This window comes from Sciurus carolinensis, chromosome 3, assembly GCF_902686445.1.
Source record: "Sciurus carolinensis chromosome 3, mSciCar1.2, whole genome shotgun sequence".
In the NCBI taxonomy this organism is placed as follows: domain Eukaryota; kingdom Metazoa; phylum Chordata; class Mammalia; order Rodentia; family Sciuridae; genus Sciurus; species Sciurus carolinensis.
In genome coordinates, this window is record NC_062215.1 from 20,392,941 (window position 1) to 20,411,491 (window position 18,551).

An 18,551-nucleotide genomic window follows, 5' to 3' on the forward strand; every position below is an offset into this window, starting at 1 on the left:
GAGGGAGGGAAGGAGGCAGGCGGGCGCATGGGGTGCCCCGGCCCCGCCAGCAGCGCGCCCCCTCCGGCCCGGCCGCGCTGAACGCTCTCCAGCGCAGCGCCTCGAACCCTCACCCCGAGGCCATGCCGGTCATGAAGGGGTTGCTGGCCCCGCAAAACACCTTCCTGGACACCATCGCCACCCGCTTTGACGGCACGCGTGAGTGGGGCGAGGCTGCGGCTGGAGGTTCAAGCTGGGGGTCAAGTATCCTTAGGGCCAGGTCGGGTCTCCTGGATGTGGTGAATTCGAGGAGAATGGTTAAAGGTCTAGGAACTCCTGGAGTCGTGGTAAAGGAACAGGGCGCGGAGCGCCCTTCGAGGGGAGGAGGGGAAGGGCCCAGAGCTCGGGGAGGTGGGAGAGTCAAGGTTAGGGGGTGTGACTGGAGACACCAGAGGCTCTTCGTGCGGCAAAACTGAGGAGGGGATTTGAGAATCTTCCACTTCCGGGCAGAACTGTGCTGGGGGCGTGTATGGAGGTAGTTGAGACCTGGAGGTGAGACGAAGTGGCCAGGCGTTCTAAAGAAGACTCCTAAACGATTCCAGTTCCCTTTCCCCCAGGGAAAAATTTTAAAAAGGAGAAAAGATCAGACTTCGGCAGGGCCTAGCCTGGATTAAGGTCACACGCCTCCAAATCGTGGGGCATCTGTGTCAGAGGTGGGTGAGGCGGGAGGGGGCGGTCCTTGCGACGGAGGGAACTCCCAGCTCTCCTTCCCGAGCTTGGGTGCCAAGGTTCAGCACCTTGGACAGCCACACAACTCCTTCCCCGGCCTCTTCTCCCGCCATTCCCTCTCCCTACACTGAAGCCCAGAGATCTCCCCCTGCCTGCCTCAGTAACCCTGGCCGGGATCAGAAGGGTGGCGGAACGGTACCCGAGGGCGGAAATCGAGCCGCCAGTGCCCTACCCGCCTCCCCCCCCCACACCTTCCTTGTTTCCATAGCGCCCATCACCGAGGCAACGGGCCCTGGGATGGAAGAAGGAGGCTGCGCCCAGGGCCCAGTGCCTCCCAGGCACCCTCAGTGTCCCCGTCAGCCATCCCACCCCCTGAAAGTCACCTTTCCTAAGACCCCAGAACTAGCTGTGTCTTAGGCCCCATCCCTCAAATGAGTGTGTCCCTGGATGACCCACAGCCTCCCACCCACTGGAGCAGGAGCAGGCCAGCTCAGGTTCTGCTGCTGGGGATTGCTGGAATGCCACTCTCAATGCCCCCTTCAGTCTGACTTTGAGCTGTGGGGACAGATCCCCTGAAAATAGCTAAAAGAATGCTTAAAAGTGGGCCTTTCCTGGAAGACAGGAATGAGGACACTTCTCATCACTGCCTTACCCCCACACTAAGGAAATTTGTGAGTTTGGAAAATTTCTACCTTTTGGCTTCCTAACCATAAAAGGGTGTGATGTCATCAGAATCTTTGCCCTGCTCACTATAATAAAATGACAGGATGGTGGCTATGGATGTCCTTCCAAAGCTGAGCGAATGAGGGGGAATCGTTTTACCTTCTCACAGTAGCACTTACTAAATGCCAGGGCATGTCCTCCCCAAGTTAATTGATGTAACTCTCACAACAACCATTCAAGGAAGGTACATTGTGCCCCACTTTGCAAATAAAGAAACTGAGGCACAGGATATGTAATTATCCCAGGTCACAGTCAGTAAGTGGCAGGTAAGGTTACTGGAGCCCATGCTCTTACTCATCATGCTAAACTGCCTTCTACAGTCACAACTCAATGGCTTGAAGGCAGGGGGATGGACCATATGACCTCTTTGGATTTCTTCTCCAACCTTCTAGTCATTTCTATGCTTGAGTATTTGTCCATTTGCTCTTTCTCTTCTCCTTATTTCAGAGTATCCCAAAGCGGGATCAGGAACCACATGGAAGCCCAAGAAGCTTCCGACTCAGTGACCCCTGACCACAACTTGGGGGAGCTGCTGCCCATCTGAAACTTAGCTTGTCTCCTGACCTGGACTGACATTGATCTTTACCTTCCACAGACAGCAACTTCCTTCTGGCCAACGCACAGGGCCCACGAGGCTTTCCCATTGTCTACTGCTCTGACGGCTTCTGTGAGCTCACAGGCTACGGCCGTACTGAGGTCATGCAGAAAACCTGCAGCTGTCGGTTCCTCTATGGCCCAGAAACCAGTGAGCCAGCCCTGCAGAGGCTGCACAAAGCCCTGGAGGGCCACCAGGAGCACCGAGCTGAAATCTGCTTCTATAGAAAGGATGGTGAGAGGCCCAACCTGCCCTGCAGCCCTGCTCAGACCTCATCCTGGGTGCACTGGACATAGTAGAAGCCTAGGTGCTCATCTGTATTCTGCCACAAGCTGACTATGGGACTGAGTTCATGCCTAACCCTCTCTGGGCCTTTGTTTCCCCATCTGGAAAATGAAAAAATTAGCTGACAAAATCTCTGGGGTTCCTTCTACCTCCAAACCTTTGCCAAGGCCTTTGACTATGTCCAGTAACCAAGGGTTCCAGAAAGAAAGGTGTGGCATGAGGCTGCTCACTCCTCCTTCCCTCTCTCCATGCCCACAGGCTCAGCCTTTTGGTGCCTCCTGGACATGATGCCCATCAAGAATGAGATGGGGGAAGTCGTGCTATTCCTCTTTTCCTTCAAGGACATCACTCAAAGTGGAGGCCCAGGACTTGGCCCTCCAGGAGCCCATGGGGACAGTAATCATGGTAACTGCAAGCCTGGGCAGGAGGCATGAAGTCCTTGCCTAAGGTCACACAAGACCTCTCCCACACAGCGTCCTGAGATGTGTCCCAACCTTTCTCCATGCCTTTCTTCCCAACAGAAAACTCCCTTGGTAGGAGGGGAGCCAGCTCAAAACTTCAGTCCACCAAGAGGCAGAGCCGTACTGTCCTACACCGACTGACTGGTCACTTTGGTCGCAGGGGCCAGGGAAGCATAAAGGCCAATAACGTGAGTCCCATCCTCATCCACCATCTCCCAAGTCATCCAGTCTTGAGTCCTTGCTACTTTCTCCCCGTTTCCCTGTCTGCAGAGTCTCCCTCTTTTAGCTCATTTCTCTGTCCACCCTGTTCCCTTCAGATCTATCCCATAGTCCCCCTCACCTCCTTGCTTCCTTAGGGGTTGACATTGCTCTGGTGATGTGACAGGGGTGAGGCTCTAGCAGTCATTACATCATCTAACCCTGAACAATGAGGTTACATCACTGGGCAGGATGGGGAGATGGTTAAATCACAAGCTGCTGCGGTTCCAGGGAGAAAGCCCCCATTTTTGTGGGGCTGGCATCTTGCCCTCTGCACCACCTCCAAAGATCCTGACAAAGCCAGGGTTGGAGTCTCCTCTCTGTAGTCTGTTAACGCTCTTGGGAGTGTGGTGGGTGGTGCTAGCATCCCCTCCCCCTGGGACATGTCTGTCGCCCACCAGGATCCCAGAACCCAGGAGGATTCTGGGGAGAATTAATGACCCCCTTAAACTAGGGCTTGTGTCTGATTTGTCATAACCTCCTTCTCAAGCAGGGTGAGGGTCAACCCTTGAGATACTCCCCATAAAATATGACTGGTTAAAACGAGGGTCTGGGCAGTAGCTTAGGGGAGAGAAGGAAATATCAGGTGCCAGCCTCAGAACCCCTCTCCCACACTTTCTATCTCAGACTCTCATGGTTGCCCTTGCAATACCTCCACCCTCTTACCCTATCCCTTGCCCTTCCCTTTCCCTAGCCTTGGCTCCTTTTCCCCCTAAGAGTCCCCAACTGCCACCCTCTCCCTTTAGAACGTGTTTGAGCCAAAGCCATCAGTGCCTGAGTACAAGGTGGCCTCCGTGGGGGGGTCCCGCTGCCTCCTCCTCCACTACAGCGTCCCCAAGGCTGTCTGGGATGGCCTCATCCTCCTTGCCACCTTCTACGTTGCGGTCACCGTCCCCTACAATGTCTGCTTCTCGGATGATGACGACACTCCCATCACTTCACGACACACCCTTGTCAGTGACATCGCTGTGGAGATGCTCTTCATTCTGGGTCAGACCCCCTGCCCTGCTGACCCTGGAGGGTGGGCTGTGGGGACCCATTTCAGTCCAACCTCCCTCCAACATGGGCCTGCAGGACCCAGACTTATCCCTTTCTGGGTCTTTCATTGGCCTATGTGCCCTGTCCCTGATAGCCTTCAGCCTTGTGACCTCTCCTCCCTAAGGACAATCCAGAACCCAATCTTTCTCCATTCCTGCTTCTTCCTGTGTATTGTAGTCTCCAAGGCTCTTTCCCAGCTTACTGAGCTCCTTGATCCCCTGACCTGAGTTTGCAGACCAAGGCTGCTTAGTAACAATCTCTTGTACCCTCAGATATCATCCTGAACTTCCGTACCACCTATGTGTCCCAATCTGGCCAGGTGATCTCTGCTCCTCGTTCCATCGGCCTCCACTACCTAGCCACCTGGTTCTTTGTGGATCTTATTGCTGCTCTGCCCTTTGACCTGCTTTATGTCTTCAACATCACCGTGGTGAGCAACCCTCATCCCACCATATGCCCTAGCCTCTACATAGCATCTTCCATTAGAGCATCAACCCCCAACCCAGATGTAGTCCTTCCCATCAACCCATCTGCAAACTTTCGGCAGGCACCTGCCATAGGTATGAGGCCGGGTACTGGGAAGGATCTGAGAGGGTCGTTGCTTTTGGAGAGCTCAGCTCACAATCTTTGAGGGAAGCTGAGACAAATGAAAAGCTAACTATGGCTACCAAGGCGGCATTGGTCTGATGCCAGATGAGTGGTACTTTTCACATTTTTTATTTAACAAACAAATGATGAGCATTTAGCTGTCTGCAAAGCACTATGTGGGGCATGGTCACTGTGGGAAAAAGGGATGAGGATTTAGCCTCCAAGTCCCCATGTGGGTAAGGGAGACATCAGGGACAGAAAAGGTGAATGGGAGTAGGAGTGGAGGTATTGCCAGGTATTGCTGCATGGGAACTGGGCTGACCTTGGAGATCCGGGATGGAACATGAGCCTGTGCAAAAATGATCTGAAATCCGGCCAGTGCTTGGGAGGCAGAAGCACCCATTGGGCAGAGGCTGGGGTGGTCTGGGAAGGCAGGGTTCCTGAGGGAGGTGTGAGTAGGATTTGGCTGGCAGGAGATGAGGAGAGAAAGCAGTTGGGGGGAGTGCAGTAAGTCAAGCCTAGGAGGTAGAGGCTCTGGGCTGCGCGTGGAGACACAGCATTCCAGGACCTGTGTCCTCACCTGGGACCGCCTGGAGATGCCCTAGGGGGTTGGCAAGCACCCAGTCAGCAGATAGTAGGCCTTCTTGACTCCAGGTGAGCAGTCCCACCCTGTGTCCCCAGGCCCCCCTTGGCTGTTGGAAGGGGAGGTGGAGAGCAGCTTCCCTGTGCGCTCTCCCCGCTGCACTCAGCTATAGCAGGAAACCACCTACACGCAGCCGGATTTAACTAGCCGCCAACGGGCTGTGGGCCTCTTCTCCTGGCGGTGCACATGTGTGTGCATGCTCCTACACACGTGTGTGCGTGTGTAAGTCTCCCCAAGGCCCCGGCCATTCTAAACAGGGTTTCCCTACCCATCCCCAGGCATGCACCCACCCCTCTTTGCCCACCAGGCAGTGTCAGCCTGGCAGATGGCTGTCCTTAGGGGAAAGCCAGGGCTGCAGGAGCCCTTGCCCTTATCTCACAGTCCTCTTTCCTCAGGTACCTTAGGGAGCATTTAGAACTCACTACTTTCACTCACATCATCAAATCAGAGCCTCATTGTAACTCTTCAGGGAAGATTCTCTTATCTGTCTTCTCCAGGTGTTGATGAAGAGCTCAGAGAGGTTAAGTGATTTGCTGGAGGTCACACAGTTAGCAGTGGCAGGCAGGAGATTAGAACCAGGACTTTGGACTCCTAGTCTAGTAGTCTGGTATACCTGACTCTCAGGTAACCCGGGTACTCAAGTGAGTGGCTTAGGGGAGATGAGAATCAATGCTGGGGACCAGAGAGAGGTAACAGCAGTAATAGATGAGGCGTCCGTACCAACAGAGTCAGAGTTAAACCAGGGACATTCCAGATTGAGGAGAATGAGAGGAGGATACCTAAGGGTGTGGGGCCCAAAGGTCGGTGACAGGGAGAATCCCTGAAGGACTCAAAGTTGGAGCCAGGAACTCTCAGGGGTGGGGAGAACCCATGGTTCACAGGGGGGAACCAAGGCCAACTCCTTTCCAATTCCTTCACCTAAAATGAGAGAAAATGACATGAGGTGGTTCAGGAGTAATGTAGGGCCAGGGCTGTAGGGAATGCTCCTGGAGGTCCCTGCTGAGGCAATAGGGTCTTCATGTCATGTCCCCAGAGCCTCCAGCTCTAGCTGCCAAGCTGCCCCCACCCACAAAATGAGCCCCCCACCTGCTCCTTATCTCCAAGATTGGAAGAGCTAATTGAAGTATTAATTGTTGCAATGAAAATAGGAATCTGGGGGCTGGGATGCAGCTCAGTGGTAGGTCCTGGGTTCAAGCATCGATACTACTGGAAAAATAGCACTTTATTATATTTTATTAATATTTTATTAATATTAGTGAATGCTCACAGGATCCTTCCTAAGAGCCACTGGCTCCATCCACCTCTAGTTTAGCCCAGGATCCCCCAGTTCCTGCTCTCCTTGTCATCTGCAGCTGATCCACAGAGGGAAGGGTCTCTAACCTTTTCTAGTCCTGAAACCTCTTGCCTGTTCCCACCCAATCATGCTTCTGTGTCAATTGCCCACCAGTGACAACCAGCTCTTGCCCACAGTTGATGGTGCCTGGGACACTGGAGCTTTGAGCAGGGTCCTTGAAGAGATCATTCAGACTGGCTACCAAACCCTCCCACTTTGGTGTCAGTCAGCCCATATCAGGGTCCCAGCTCCTTTTTCCTCAGTCTGTGACACTGAACAAATCATTAACCTCTCAGAGCTTTACTTTATTCATCAGCAAATTGGGAACAATGATAATTGAATCAAAAGCACAAGTATTTTTATGAGAAGGCAAATGCTTAGCAGAGTGCCTGGAATATACAGGAAGACCTTGCCGAGCGGCTGACTATGAGTTGTATCATTTTTTCGCCACTACATTTCATGGCCACTTTCTCTGGATATCAGGAATATTTTTCCTGTTGCAACCTCACCTGGCTCCAGGGTGTCTGGTGGGAAGGACCTGGGAGGGGACCCAGGGCTATGTGAGGGCTCTGAGGAGGCGTGCCTGCTGACAACCTTCCTGTGGCACCACCCTCACCCCTGCAGACCTCGCTGGTGCACCTGCTGAAGACCGTGCGACTGCTGCGGTTGCTGCGACTGCTGCAGAAGCTGGAGCGGTACTCGCAGTGCAGCGCTGTGGTGCTCACGCTGCTCATGTCCGTCTTTGCACTCCTTGCCCACTGGATGGCCTGCGTTTGGTATGTCATCGGGCGCCGGGAGATGGAGGCCAATGACCCGCTGCTCTGGGACATTGGTGAGCCACCAACCCCAGATTTTCACTTCCCTCCTGTCCTACCTGAGCCCCAAACTTGTACCTCCACCAGGACTCACCTCCCCCAACCATGATCCCCCATTCATCCAACAAAAATACCCTGAGATCCTTCTGGATCAGGCATGGGAATATTTGTCTGAAGTCAAGAGCTCTGCCTTTGGGGGAACCTCAGCATAATAGGGAAGCAAGGTCAGTGATAGGTGACTAAAACATAGTGTGGGAAACATATGATGGTAGGGGAGTGTATTTTGGCCAAGGGAAGTGGCACATGCAAAGGTTCAGAAAAAGCTTGACTGTCCCCATCACTTCTTCTTTATCCGGGCTTAATGACCACTGACCAGGAGGTAGCCCTCAGTGTCCCCCTGGAAGGCATGTCAGATCCTGGGGAATTGTCCTTGACACCTTCCTCTCCTTCCCCCCACACCTGGACCACCATGCCAGTTACAACCTCTCAGTATTCCTTGGATCTGGCCTTTTCTCTTCATATTTTTTGCCCCCCCTGGTTTCTACAATGGCCTCCTACAGATCTTCCTGCCCATGTCTCAGCCCCTTTCAACTATCCTCCTCACTAAGCCAAACTGGTCTCCCAAGAATCAATACTGACCTGCCACACCCCTGGCTTGGATTCTTCCAGTGGCTCCCCACTGCCCTCAAAATGAAGTCCACGCTCTGTGCACTCCCTGGACAGCCCCACACCCCGTCTCCCCATGGCCCTCGTTTACTCCCATGCTCTCTGGGGTGCAGCCACACTGGCCTCCCTCCTGGACCTAGGACTTAGTGCTTTTCTCTCTGGACCTGGAACATGCTGTCCTCCCTGGGATCTGCCCTCTTTTCTCTCCCATCTCTTCTTCACCTAGGTGACTTTTCTGTTCCTTGCAGTCTCAAGCAAAATACCCTGTCCTAAGGTAACCCCCAGGAACCCACACCCCCAACTGCCACCTGGGTTGGCTCTCCCTCATCTGTTACAATTCTTTTTTTTAAAAACATATTTTTTAGATGTTGATAGACCTTTATTTTATTCATTTATTTGTATGTGGTGCTGAGAATCGAACCCAGTGCCTCACACATGCTAGGCAAGTGCTCTACCACTGAGCCACAACCCCAGCCTCCTGTTACAATTCTTAACACAGCCTATACTTCAGTAACTCTCCTCAAACCTGTGATGATTTATTTAATTCTCTTTCCCCTCTAGACTGAACCATGGCAGGGAGGCACACAGTAAAATACAAAAAAGGCACCTGAACAGTCACAGCCTTGGACTGCGATTGTAGCCAGTTCACCCTGGCGATGCCCAGACACAGGCGGCTCTGTACATTTTCTGCGGCAACCCTCACAGAAGGCCCCCCTTCCTTTGCCTCTGTAAATGCTTGCCCAAGGTCAAGCACAGGCAGCTCAGGGAGACTTGGTTCTCTGCTGCTCATGCAACGCAGCTTCCCTCCATCCCTCCACCCCCAGGCTGGCTACATGAACTAGGCAAGCGGCTGGAGGTACCCTACGTTAACGGCTCAGCGGGCGGCCCATCGCGGCGCAGCGCCTACATCGCGGCACTGTACTTCACGCTCAGCAGCCTCACCAGCGTGGGCTTTGGTAACGTGTGCGCCAACACTGATGCGGAGAAGATCTTCTCCATCTGCACCATGCTCATTGGTGGTGAGGACGGGCCCACCATGCCTGGGGTCCCTGGAATCCCGGTGTGTGCATGGGGAAACTGAGGCCCAGAGACAGCAAAACTGTCCACCTGGGTCCAGACCGTGGTGCATTCATTTCACTGACTTTGCTCAGCGCTCAGGACTGTGTCTGCAAACAGCCATGGCCTCTTTTGAGCCAATGGGAAAGCCCCATGATCGAATTGGGGGATCATGGAGGAACTTTGGGTCTGACACCTCTGTGGACCACCTGCTATTCCCTGCCTCTAGTACCAACTGAGTATGCGGAAGCCTGCTGCTCTCCTGGACCCCCAGACCCGTCTAGGGTGGGATGGGTGTGAGAGCAGGGGGAGGCGACCCTGACACACTGTCTATCACTGCTGCAGCGCTGATGCACGCCGTGGTGTTCGGGAATGTGACAGCCATCATTCAGCGCATGTACTCGCGCCGCTCTCTCTACCATAGTCGTATGAAGGACCTTAAGGATTTCATCCGAGTGCACCGCCTGCCCCGCCCCCTCAAGCAGCGCATGCTCGAATACTTCCAGACCACATGGGCGGTCAACAGTGGCATCGATGCCAACGAGGTAGTACGCCGGGATTCCCGACTGGCCCCAGGTCCCACATGTGGCAGTGCAGTGGGAACTGGGCCATTGCTCTCTAGGTTTGGAATGGAGGCAAATAAGGCCCAGGGAGGGGAGGTGTGCTTCACAAGGGCATTGTACCCACCTGAGTCCAAATCCCTTTTCCTTTGCACTTGAATATGGGAGCTGAAAGGGATCTCTGGCCTGCACTAATGCCATCCTCTATTCACTCAATGTTTCCTGAGCACCTGTTCTGGGCCTAACTCAGTGCAGGAGGTAGGGAGGATAGAGATGATTACACCCAACCCCTGACCACAGGGAGACCCCAGAATGGTGGCAAAGGGAGATGGGTAAACAGAAAACCAGGCTGTGGCTGGTACTGCCCAGGAGGGATGTTGGTGCAGTAAGACCCTCATTGGGTCTGGGCCCAGAGAAAGGAAGGTGACTGAGAAGAGGGGACATCATAAAGGACAAGAAGGAAATCAGCCTGCTAACAGGAAGTCCATTCCAGGCAAAAAAGAAAAAGAAAATAGGAACACAGAGCAGAAAGTCTTGGTGAAAGAGCAGAGTTCGTTCCTTCAAGAAACTGCAAGTAGTTGAGAGAGGCCTCAGGAGTGTGTGAATGCTGTTGGGGAGAGCGGGGAAGGAGTGTCAGTTGGGGCTAGGGAGGCAGTAGCTCCAGCACCTGGATGACCTTGAGTTTAAATTTTATCCTGCTAAATCTTTAGGCTGGTCATGGCACTGGGACTTAGAAGGGAATGAATTGGTAAGGTACTTCTGAGGGAAGGGTCCCTAGGAATGGGTGGTTTCCAGTCGTTGCCGAAGAGGAGCTCACAGTGACTCTCGGTTGTCTGGCTTGGGCAGAAGGGTGAGATAGAGGCTTTACAGGAGGAAGACTGAGCTTAGGAGTGAAGGTGAGAGTCCAGGCTTAGGCCATGAAGAGGGCGTGGTGCCTGTGGGAGATCCAGGTGGAGGTTGCCCAGCAGGTAATTGGAAATACAGGTCTGGACCCAGCATTGGGGCTCAGGGCTCACAGATAGAGGGGAAGTCAGGGACTGGTTGCCATGATGCAGGGAAACTGTGGCAAGTGAGAAGTGAGCTGAGAGATGGGCCAAGCAAGGAGCCTTGTAGGAAACAAGGAAGGGGTGGCTAGAGAAGTGAAAAGAGAAATGGGAGGGAATCCCTCAAGGAGCCCAGAGGGGTCAAGAGGGAGATGTCCACAAGGGGCAATAATATGAGGAGAGAAATATGGATGATAAATTTGGCCCTAGGAGATCATCGATTATGTTCAATGATCTAGCATAATCATTTTACAGATGGAGACACCGTGGCCCAGAGAGAGGAAATAGATTGCCCAAAGTTCTCAAGAATTTAAGAGCAAAGCTGACTTAGTGTCTTGACTCCAGTTGAAGCCTGACCCACCAGGGTTGGCTCTTGACTCTGTGTGGTTCAGTAACCAAGATGAGCGAGTGACCAATGTGTGTAGGTAGCCATCTACAGTAGCTAAAAGGGAGAAGACGTGGTTTCTGCCCTAGAAGTGAGGTTGGAAAGTCATCATAGCAAGCACCATTGAGGTTAGACACATGACATTCTCCCAAAGATCTGAAATGGGTGACTTCAAAGCACAGGGCAAGTTGGCACTCTTGCCTTGGAGACAATGCAGCACATTTGTAGACTCAAATAGTAGTTGCAGGGGGATGGCCAGAATGACCTATGCCCCTTATGCAGTTACTGCGTGACTTCCCAGACGAGCTGAGAGCTGACATTGCTATGCACCTGAATCGGGAGATCCTGCAGCTACCGCTGTTTGGAGCAGCAAGCAGGGGCTGCCTGCGGGCCCTCTCCCTGCACATCAAGACCTCATTCTGTGCTCCTGGCGAGTACCTGTTGCGCTGTGGGGATGCCCTGCAGGCACACTATTACGTCTGTTCCGGGTCGCTTGAGGTGCTCCGAGACAACATGGTGCTGGCCATTCTGGGTGAGGACCCCACCATCACCCACCATCTACCATGGACCCTTCCCCAGAGGCCGTGGGGATGGCCAGGAGTCTAGGGAATGGATGCTTCCAAAGGCTACCTGGAACACAGTTGAGGAGCACTCTTGGTGCTTTCAGCCTACTACCGTCCCTTTTGAGCATTCCCCACCCACTCTCTCCTAATCCCTTTGGCCATCCCTCAACCTATCCATCTTTCTCCAATGGCTGCCCCTAAAGTCAGTCAATCCTTTCCCTTTGTACCATTTCCCAATTCCATTGCTCCTTCTCTGTTGACCCAAAATGCCATTGACTTTTCTTTTTAACTGACCTCTCTAACCATTCTTCATGATCATTTCTCCAGCTCAATTCACCCCCACTGATTTTCTCCCAACATCACCAGTCATTCTCCACTGACTTTTTCTCAGTTCCATTGACTATCTCCACCAATCCTCTTGATTGACCCACCTCCAATCATCTTTCAAATGCACTGAGCATCCCCCAAAACCGTCGAGTACCTCCCACTGATATCCTATTGGTTCCTTTGCCCCAGCTGACGGTCCCCATCCCTTACCCACAGGGAAGGGGGACCTGATTGGGGCAGATATCCCTGAGCCAGGGCAGGAGCCTGGGTTGGGACCAGGCTCAAGCTGCGTGCTGAAGACCAGCGCTGACGTGAAAGCACTGACCTACTGTGGCCTGCAGCAGCTGAGCAGCCGAGGGCTGGCTGAGGTCCTGCGGCTGTATCCTGAGTATGGGGCTGCCTTTCGGGCCGGCCTGCCCCGGGACCTCACCTTCAACCTGCGCCAGGGTTCTGACACCAATGTATGTAGATCCCTTATGACCTTCACCCACTCCAAGGTCCCTTCCTTGCAAGCAGACCTCCCCGAGCCCCAGAGAGCCTCATGCATCTCCCTCTACCCTGAAAACATCATTTCTCAACCTCACGCACCCTCTTCACCTGCTTAATATCTTCCAAGCCCACTGCTCCATTGGCCATTGCCCAGTCCCTGGACCATCTCTCTGCCCATGTCCTGTTGAGGACCCTCTCCTTGGGAACAGTCCCTCACATATTCCTCCCTGGACTGGCATCACCCTGAGGCCTCCTCTTCTCCACTGTTGTCCCAACATCTCCTGAGCCCACTTTGTTTCGGGCTGGGCTGGTCTGGATTTTACACTCTCGGCTTTTGTCTTCTGCTACTTTTCAGTCTCTGCCACTCAGGATTCCTCCAAGTCAGAGTTTGTGGTGCCTGACTCAATTCTACCGAAAGGCCCCACATTCTCAACCCCTTAACCCTGTTGGGTGGGACTAGGAGGGGCTGCACTAGGGAAGTAGGGAGGTGGGAGTTGACTTGAACCCCCCCACCATGTCCCCACAGGGTCTTAGCCGTTTTTCCCGATCCCCTCGCCTCTCCCAGGTAACACCTTCCTTCCTGGGTGGGGGTGAGGTTGCTCTGGGGAGGGGTGGGGGCGGGGCCTCCTTTCCTTGACTTCTCTGGTTCAGGGAGAAGGGAAAGGGAATGGGGGCAGCATGTGGTATAGTGATCACCTAGTCAAGGGATCTGTTGTTCACCTTCTTGTGACATTGGCTGCCCCCTCTGCCCATAGCCTCGTTCGGACAGCCTTGGCTCTTCCTCAGACAAGACTCTACCATCCATCACAGAGGCTGAGGGTGGCACGGAGCCTGGGGGTGGTTCCAGGCCCCGCCGGCCCCTCCTGCTGCCCAATCTCAGCCCAGCACGGCCCCGGGGTTCCTTGGTCAGCCTTTTGGGTGAAGAGCTGCCCCCATTCTCAGCCCTTGTCTCCTCTCCTTCCCTGTCCCCATCAACTTCCCCTGCCCTGGCTGGCCGGGGCCAGAGTCCCTCCCCTCAGGGCCCCCCCAGGTGCCCTACTGCCTGGAAGCCTCCCCAGCTTCTCATTCCCCCAGTGGGAACCTTTGGACCTCCGGACCTCAGTCCCCGGTGAGATGCCAGCCTCCCCTGCCTTTCCCACATCCCTGCTGGCTTCCAGAACCTTCTTTGGCCTCCATCCCTAGTGTTCAACCAGTGCTTCTTCCTATCTCTGCCCCATTTGCCCACCCTATCCTTCCACACACAGCTTGCAACCCCGTCCTGCTTTAACCATTGCTCTTCCCAGTTCCCTGGCTCTGCTGCCCCCATTCACCCTCTGCCTGCTTTGTTTTGGCCTGTGTGCCTTTCCCATGGGGCTGATGAGCACTGCCCCATCCCCAGGATAGTGGATGGCATTGAGGACTCTGGCAGCACAGCTGAGGCCCCTACATTCCGGTTCAGCAGGAGAGCTGAGCCCCCAAGACCCCGCTTGCAGCCTCCCTCTACAGGTAAGGGACAGCAGTGACTTAAACTCACATCCAGGGCTGGGGAGATAGCTCAGTTGGTAGAGTGCTTGCCTTGCAAGCACAAGGCCCTGGGTTTGATCCCCAGCACCCCCCAAAAAAAAAAAAACAAACAAAACAAAACTCACATCCACCCATCCATTCATCCCTCCATCCATCCCACATGCAGCAGGGGCCAACCACGTGCCAGGGGCCATACTGGGGACGCATGACCTAGTCTTTGCTTTTGTGGAGCTTCCTTCTAGTGGGGGAGACACCAGTGTACACAGATAAATGATTCTGGAACGGGGTGCTAAATTCTACAACTGAGAAAAGAACAGGACTATAATGGTAGGAGAGGAGGGGACACTTGAGTTGCTTCTTAAAGGGTGGGTAGGACTTTGGTGGACCAGGATAACTGTTAAAAGACATAAAGGCAGGGGCTGGGGATGTAGCTCAGTTGGTAGAGTGCTTGCCTAGCATGCACAAGGCCCTGGGTTCAATCCCCAGCACCACAAAAAAAAAAAAAAAAAGACATAAAGGCAGGCAAACTGGAGGGATATTGTGCTCAGATGACAGAGAAGCTCCATGTTTAGAACTGGGGGTGGGAGTGGGCAGGAAGAGGGGGTGAGGGTGGGGAAAATTACAGGTCCTCACAACCAGCCTAAGAACTTAGGTTTCCCAGCTCCCTGACCCCAGAACTTTCTCTTCCTTGTTCCCTGCCTGCCGGGTAACAGAAGAGTCCAGTCTAAGCTGTATGTTCAGATAGTCATGCTTCTTGAACTTGCCTACATTCCCTCACCCCATTCTGCCCCCAGGTACCAGACCCAACCGGGAACTGGCCACTGAAGCTGAGGAGGTGAAGGAAAAGGTCTGCAGGCTGAACCAGGAGGTGGGTTGGGGCTGGCTTCTCCCCTTCAACCCTGAATTGGAAAAGTGCTCAATACAAAAGCAAGTCTGGCTCTGGAGCCAGATGCCTGAGTTCAAAAAGTCACATTAGCTGCATGACCTTGGGTGAGTCACATAACCACTCTGAACTTCATTTTCCTCACCTAAGAAATGGGAAAAATAATAACATGTTCTTCCCAGAGTCATGAGGATGAGATGAGAGTAGTAGGAGCTTAGTCTAGTCCCTGGCACATCACAGATATTCAGTAACAGTTGGTCTCCTTTCCAGATGGCTCAGGGTTTCCAGCCTGCAAAGAAAGAGGACTTCTCCAACCTCCCTGGGCTCCATGGGATTCTCTCCTACCTGGGGCCATCCCACTAAGTCTGACACTCAAGCTGTTTTCCTTACCCAACCCTGGGAAATGAGGGCCTAGCAGCTGTGTGTATGCTGGGGTCAGAGGACAGGGAGGCTGAGAGGTCTTCAGGCGTGAGGACCTGGGTCCAGATCCTATATGTCAAGGTGTTACCTCCTCCCCAAGAGATTTCAGTGCTATCATGACAGAGTGAACAGACCCAGCCCTTGGGAGTTGTTTTCCCTGGGTTCTGACAAACAGCTGGCACCCCAGAGGGGTGGAGCCTGGACTGGGGCGGGTTCTGGGCCCTGGGTGAGGCCAGCCCCTGTTTTGTAAGGTTAAGAGCAAGTTCTGTTTCTGACCACTGCTTCAGTTCTAGGCAAGTGGTTCCCAAACCTGAGTGTCTATCAGAACCATGTATTAAAATGCAGATTCCTGGGCCTTACCCAATTTGGAATGTCTAGGGTGGGGCCCAGAAATCTGCATTTTGACAGGTTTCTCAATGGATTCTGCACTCATTACTTTGAAAAGCATTGATGCCTAAACACTTGAGCATGTGTGATGGGCTCACCTGCTGAGTTTGTTGCTTCACAGCTGCGTGGCCTCTATGAGCACATTTTTCTACTGCTTGTAAAAGCAAGGGAGAGGGAATAATATCACAATGTGTGCTGCTCAAAATCCTTCTGGGGTATTTGCCTCTAGTCCAAAATTACCCCTTCCCTGCTTTCTTCCCAAGGTGGCCTGATCTGTGATTGAAAAGCTCTACAAACTGTATGGGAGAGGGGTGTGCCTGATTATTGTTGTAGCACCTCTGAAACAACTTGCTGTGTTTTCAACAGATCTCCCGTCTTAACCAGGAGGTGTCTCAGCTGAGCCAGGAGCTGCGGCACGTGATGGGCCTGCTGCAGGCCAGGCTGGGTCCCCCAGGCCACCAAGCAGTCTCAGCTTGGCCTCCGTACCCTCCTTATCCACAGCAGAGGCCGCCACGCATCTCTCCTTGTGTGTCTGGACCACCACACAGCCTCCAGGATACTACGCTTGCTGAGGTCCACTGCCCGGCCAATGTGGGGACAGAGGAGATGGGGGCTGCCCCCATGAACCTGAGACCTTCCATGTTGGCCCCCTATTCTTCAGAGCCTGACCCTCTGGGACCCTCCCCAGTGCCAGAAGCTTCACCTGCTACCCCAAGTCTTATGAGGCAAAGCTTCCAGTCTAGGTCAGACACATTCCACTGACCCCGGCCCCAGGCCCAGGCCTGTCTGGGGTGGGCATTGCTGCCTGCTATCCAGGGAGGAGCTGGGCCCCTTGGCCTCCTGCCTCGGGGTCAGCAGCCACCAGCTGGTCTGGTTGGTTCTGGATTCTCTGGACTTTTTAACAAAGCGTGGTCACCTCCACCCTGTTCCCCTTTTCAAACCTTCCCCTGTCTTCCTCTGTGAGGGGAGCCACCTGAGGCCGTGGAATCCAGCAGGCATGAGATGGACTGTGGTGCCTTTGGGCTGGGCAGATGAGATGTCCTACTTCCTCTCCAGGACTTGGAGGCAGGTAGAGATTGGGGAGCAGTGGGGATGGGCAAGGGCCCCAGATCCAACCTGGGAAATGGAGGCTGAGGCTAATCCAGGCCTCAGCAAGAGGGATAGATTGTAGAACTCCATTGTGGACACAGCCCGGTGACACTGTGAGGTCTATGTCCCAATTCCTGGGTCCTATGCTGGAGACCCTGAGTGTAGTGTTACTTCGAGAGGGTTAGGTTTGAGATTCTGGTTGGTATTTAAGCACCCTAGAACACCTTTGACCTCCTACCATTGGCCTAGACTGGAGGGGCTCACCTCACCTCATCCCATAGCACACACAGGAGACCAAATGATGGCCCCAGATGTGTACTCTTTGGCTCTTGGAGCTTTCTTTCTTTCTTTTTTTTTTTTTCTCAAAAATACAAATTAATTGCCCGCATTAAAAATCAAGACAGATTACATGAAAATCTAGTACTCCAGCTTCTCTAAAAACTGTAGAACAGCCAGGTGCGGTGGCCCATGGCTGTAAACCCAGCAGTTTAGGAGCCTGAAGCAGTAGAATCAGGAGTTCAAAGCCAGCCTCAGCAACAGTGAAGTGCAAAGCAACTCAGTGAGATCTTGTCTCTAAATAAAATACAAAATAGGGCAGGGGATGTGCCTCAGTGGTTGAGTGCCCCTGAGTTCAATCTCTGGTACCAAAAAAAAAAAAAAAAAAAAAAAAAAGTAGGACATCTGGTCTCATTTAGCCAAAATCCATCTAGCAATAATCAGTAATCACCTGGTGTTTGGTAGCTGCTGTTCTCTTTAGATGGTATCTACAGTCCCCATTTCATTGTGGCCCCCACATTTCTTTTTTCTTTTTTTTTTTTCCTGTACTGAGGATTAAATCCAGGGTGCTTTACCATAAACTATATCCCCACTCCTTTCTATATTTTATTTTGAGACCAGGTCTAGCTAAGTTGCTGAGGCTGTTCGTAAACTTGTAATCCTCCTGCCTTGGCCTCCAGAGTAGCTAGGATTACAGCAGTTCCTAAATTCCTTGATCATTTCCTGAAACCCAGTTAGTTTCCCTTGTTTGAATTCTTTGTTTGGTCTCTGTGTGTATTTGAGTTCGCACTCCCTGCCTTAGAGTGGATTCCAAAGTCCCTGTGCCCTGTGGGTGTTTTGGGAGCCCAGTAATGTCTGTTTCTACCCCTGGGATTGGGTCTGTCAATTTTGTTTCTGTCTCTCTATAGGCTGTCACTCAAGGTGGTCTCTTCTGCTGCCAGCAACGCAAAACATTCCCAGCATCACTCCCTATCCTGCCCTCAACCCCAGACTCCAGCCAAGCCTGTTGTTCCCCATGTCCACATGGTCTCACTTAGGACCTGGACTTCTCAAGAACCTGCCCTGGTCTTCAGCTTTCCTTTCCCACCCAGCACCCTGGGCTCACTTTTGGATAGGAAATAAACTCTTTTATTTTTGTAGTTGTGTCTCTGCTTGTTTCTGGGGATTGATCTAAGAGCCCCAGGGCTTTGGAGGAGCCAACCCAGCAGTCACTCCTCACCATACCCCAGGGTCCTGTTGCTGTCTCTAGGAAGGGTAAAGGCGCCAGCCAATCCACTTGGCACCATATTCACGCCACCAGGGACCCCAGGGATGAGGGAGAAACCTTAATGAGTCCCCAAGGGCCTGCTATACACCCTCCTTCCCATCACCCAGTCACAGTCACAAACACACAGTATATGGGAGGGACCATACTAGGTCAGGCCCACAGCCACTCTTGGAAAAAGCTCAGGGGACTC

At 53.1% G+C, this 18,551-nt stretch overlaps 1 protein-coding gene and 1 non-coding gene across 2 annotated transcripts; both read left to right on the forward strand.

Moving 5' to 3' along the window:
• Positions 1 to 87: 87 nt before the first annotated feature.
• Kcnh4 (potassium voltage-gated channel subfamily H member 4) lies at positions 88 to 16,491 on the forward strand. The gene is made up of 16 exons (XM_047544214.1): positions 88 to 198; positions 2,027 to 2,260; positions 2,570 to 2,716; positions 2,833 to 2,960; positions 3,777 to 4,020; positions 4,341 to 4,498; positions 7,257 to 7,464; positions 8,938 to 9,132; positions 9,515 to 9,714; positions 11,440 to 11,689; positions 12,264 to 12,508; positions 13,063 to 13,101; positions 13,292 to 13,644; positions 13,915 to 14,021; positions 14,834 to 14,907; positions 16,096 to 16,491. The coding sequence occupies exons 1-16, from the start codon at positions 123 to 125 to the stop codon at positions 16,489 to 16,491; spliced, it is 3,054 nt and encodes a 1,017-aa protein (XP_047400170.1). The 5' UTR covers positions 88 to 122.
• On the forward strand, positions 14,460 to 14,533 carry Trnaa-agc (transfer RNA alanine (anticodon AGC)). Its single transcript has one exon. It is a non-coding gene; the product is annotated as a tRNA-Ala (tRNA).
• Positions 16,492 to 18,551: the final 2,060 nt, after the last annotated feature.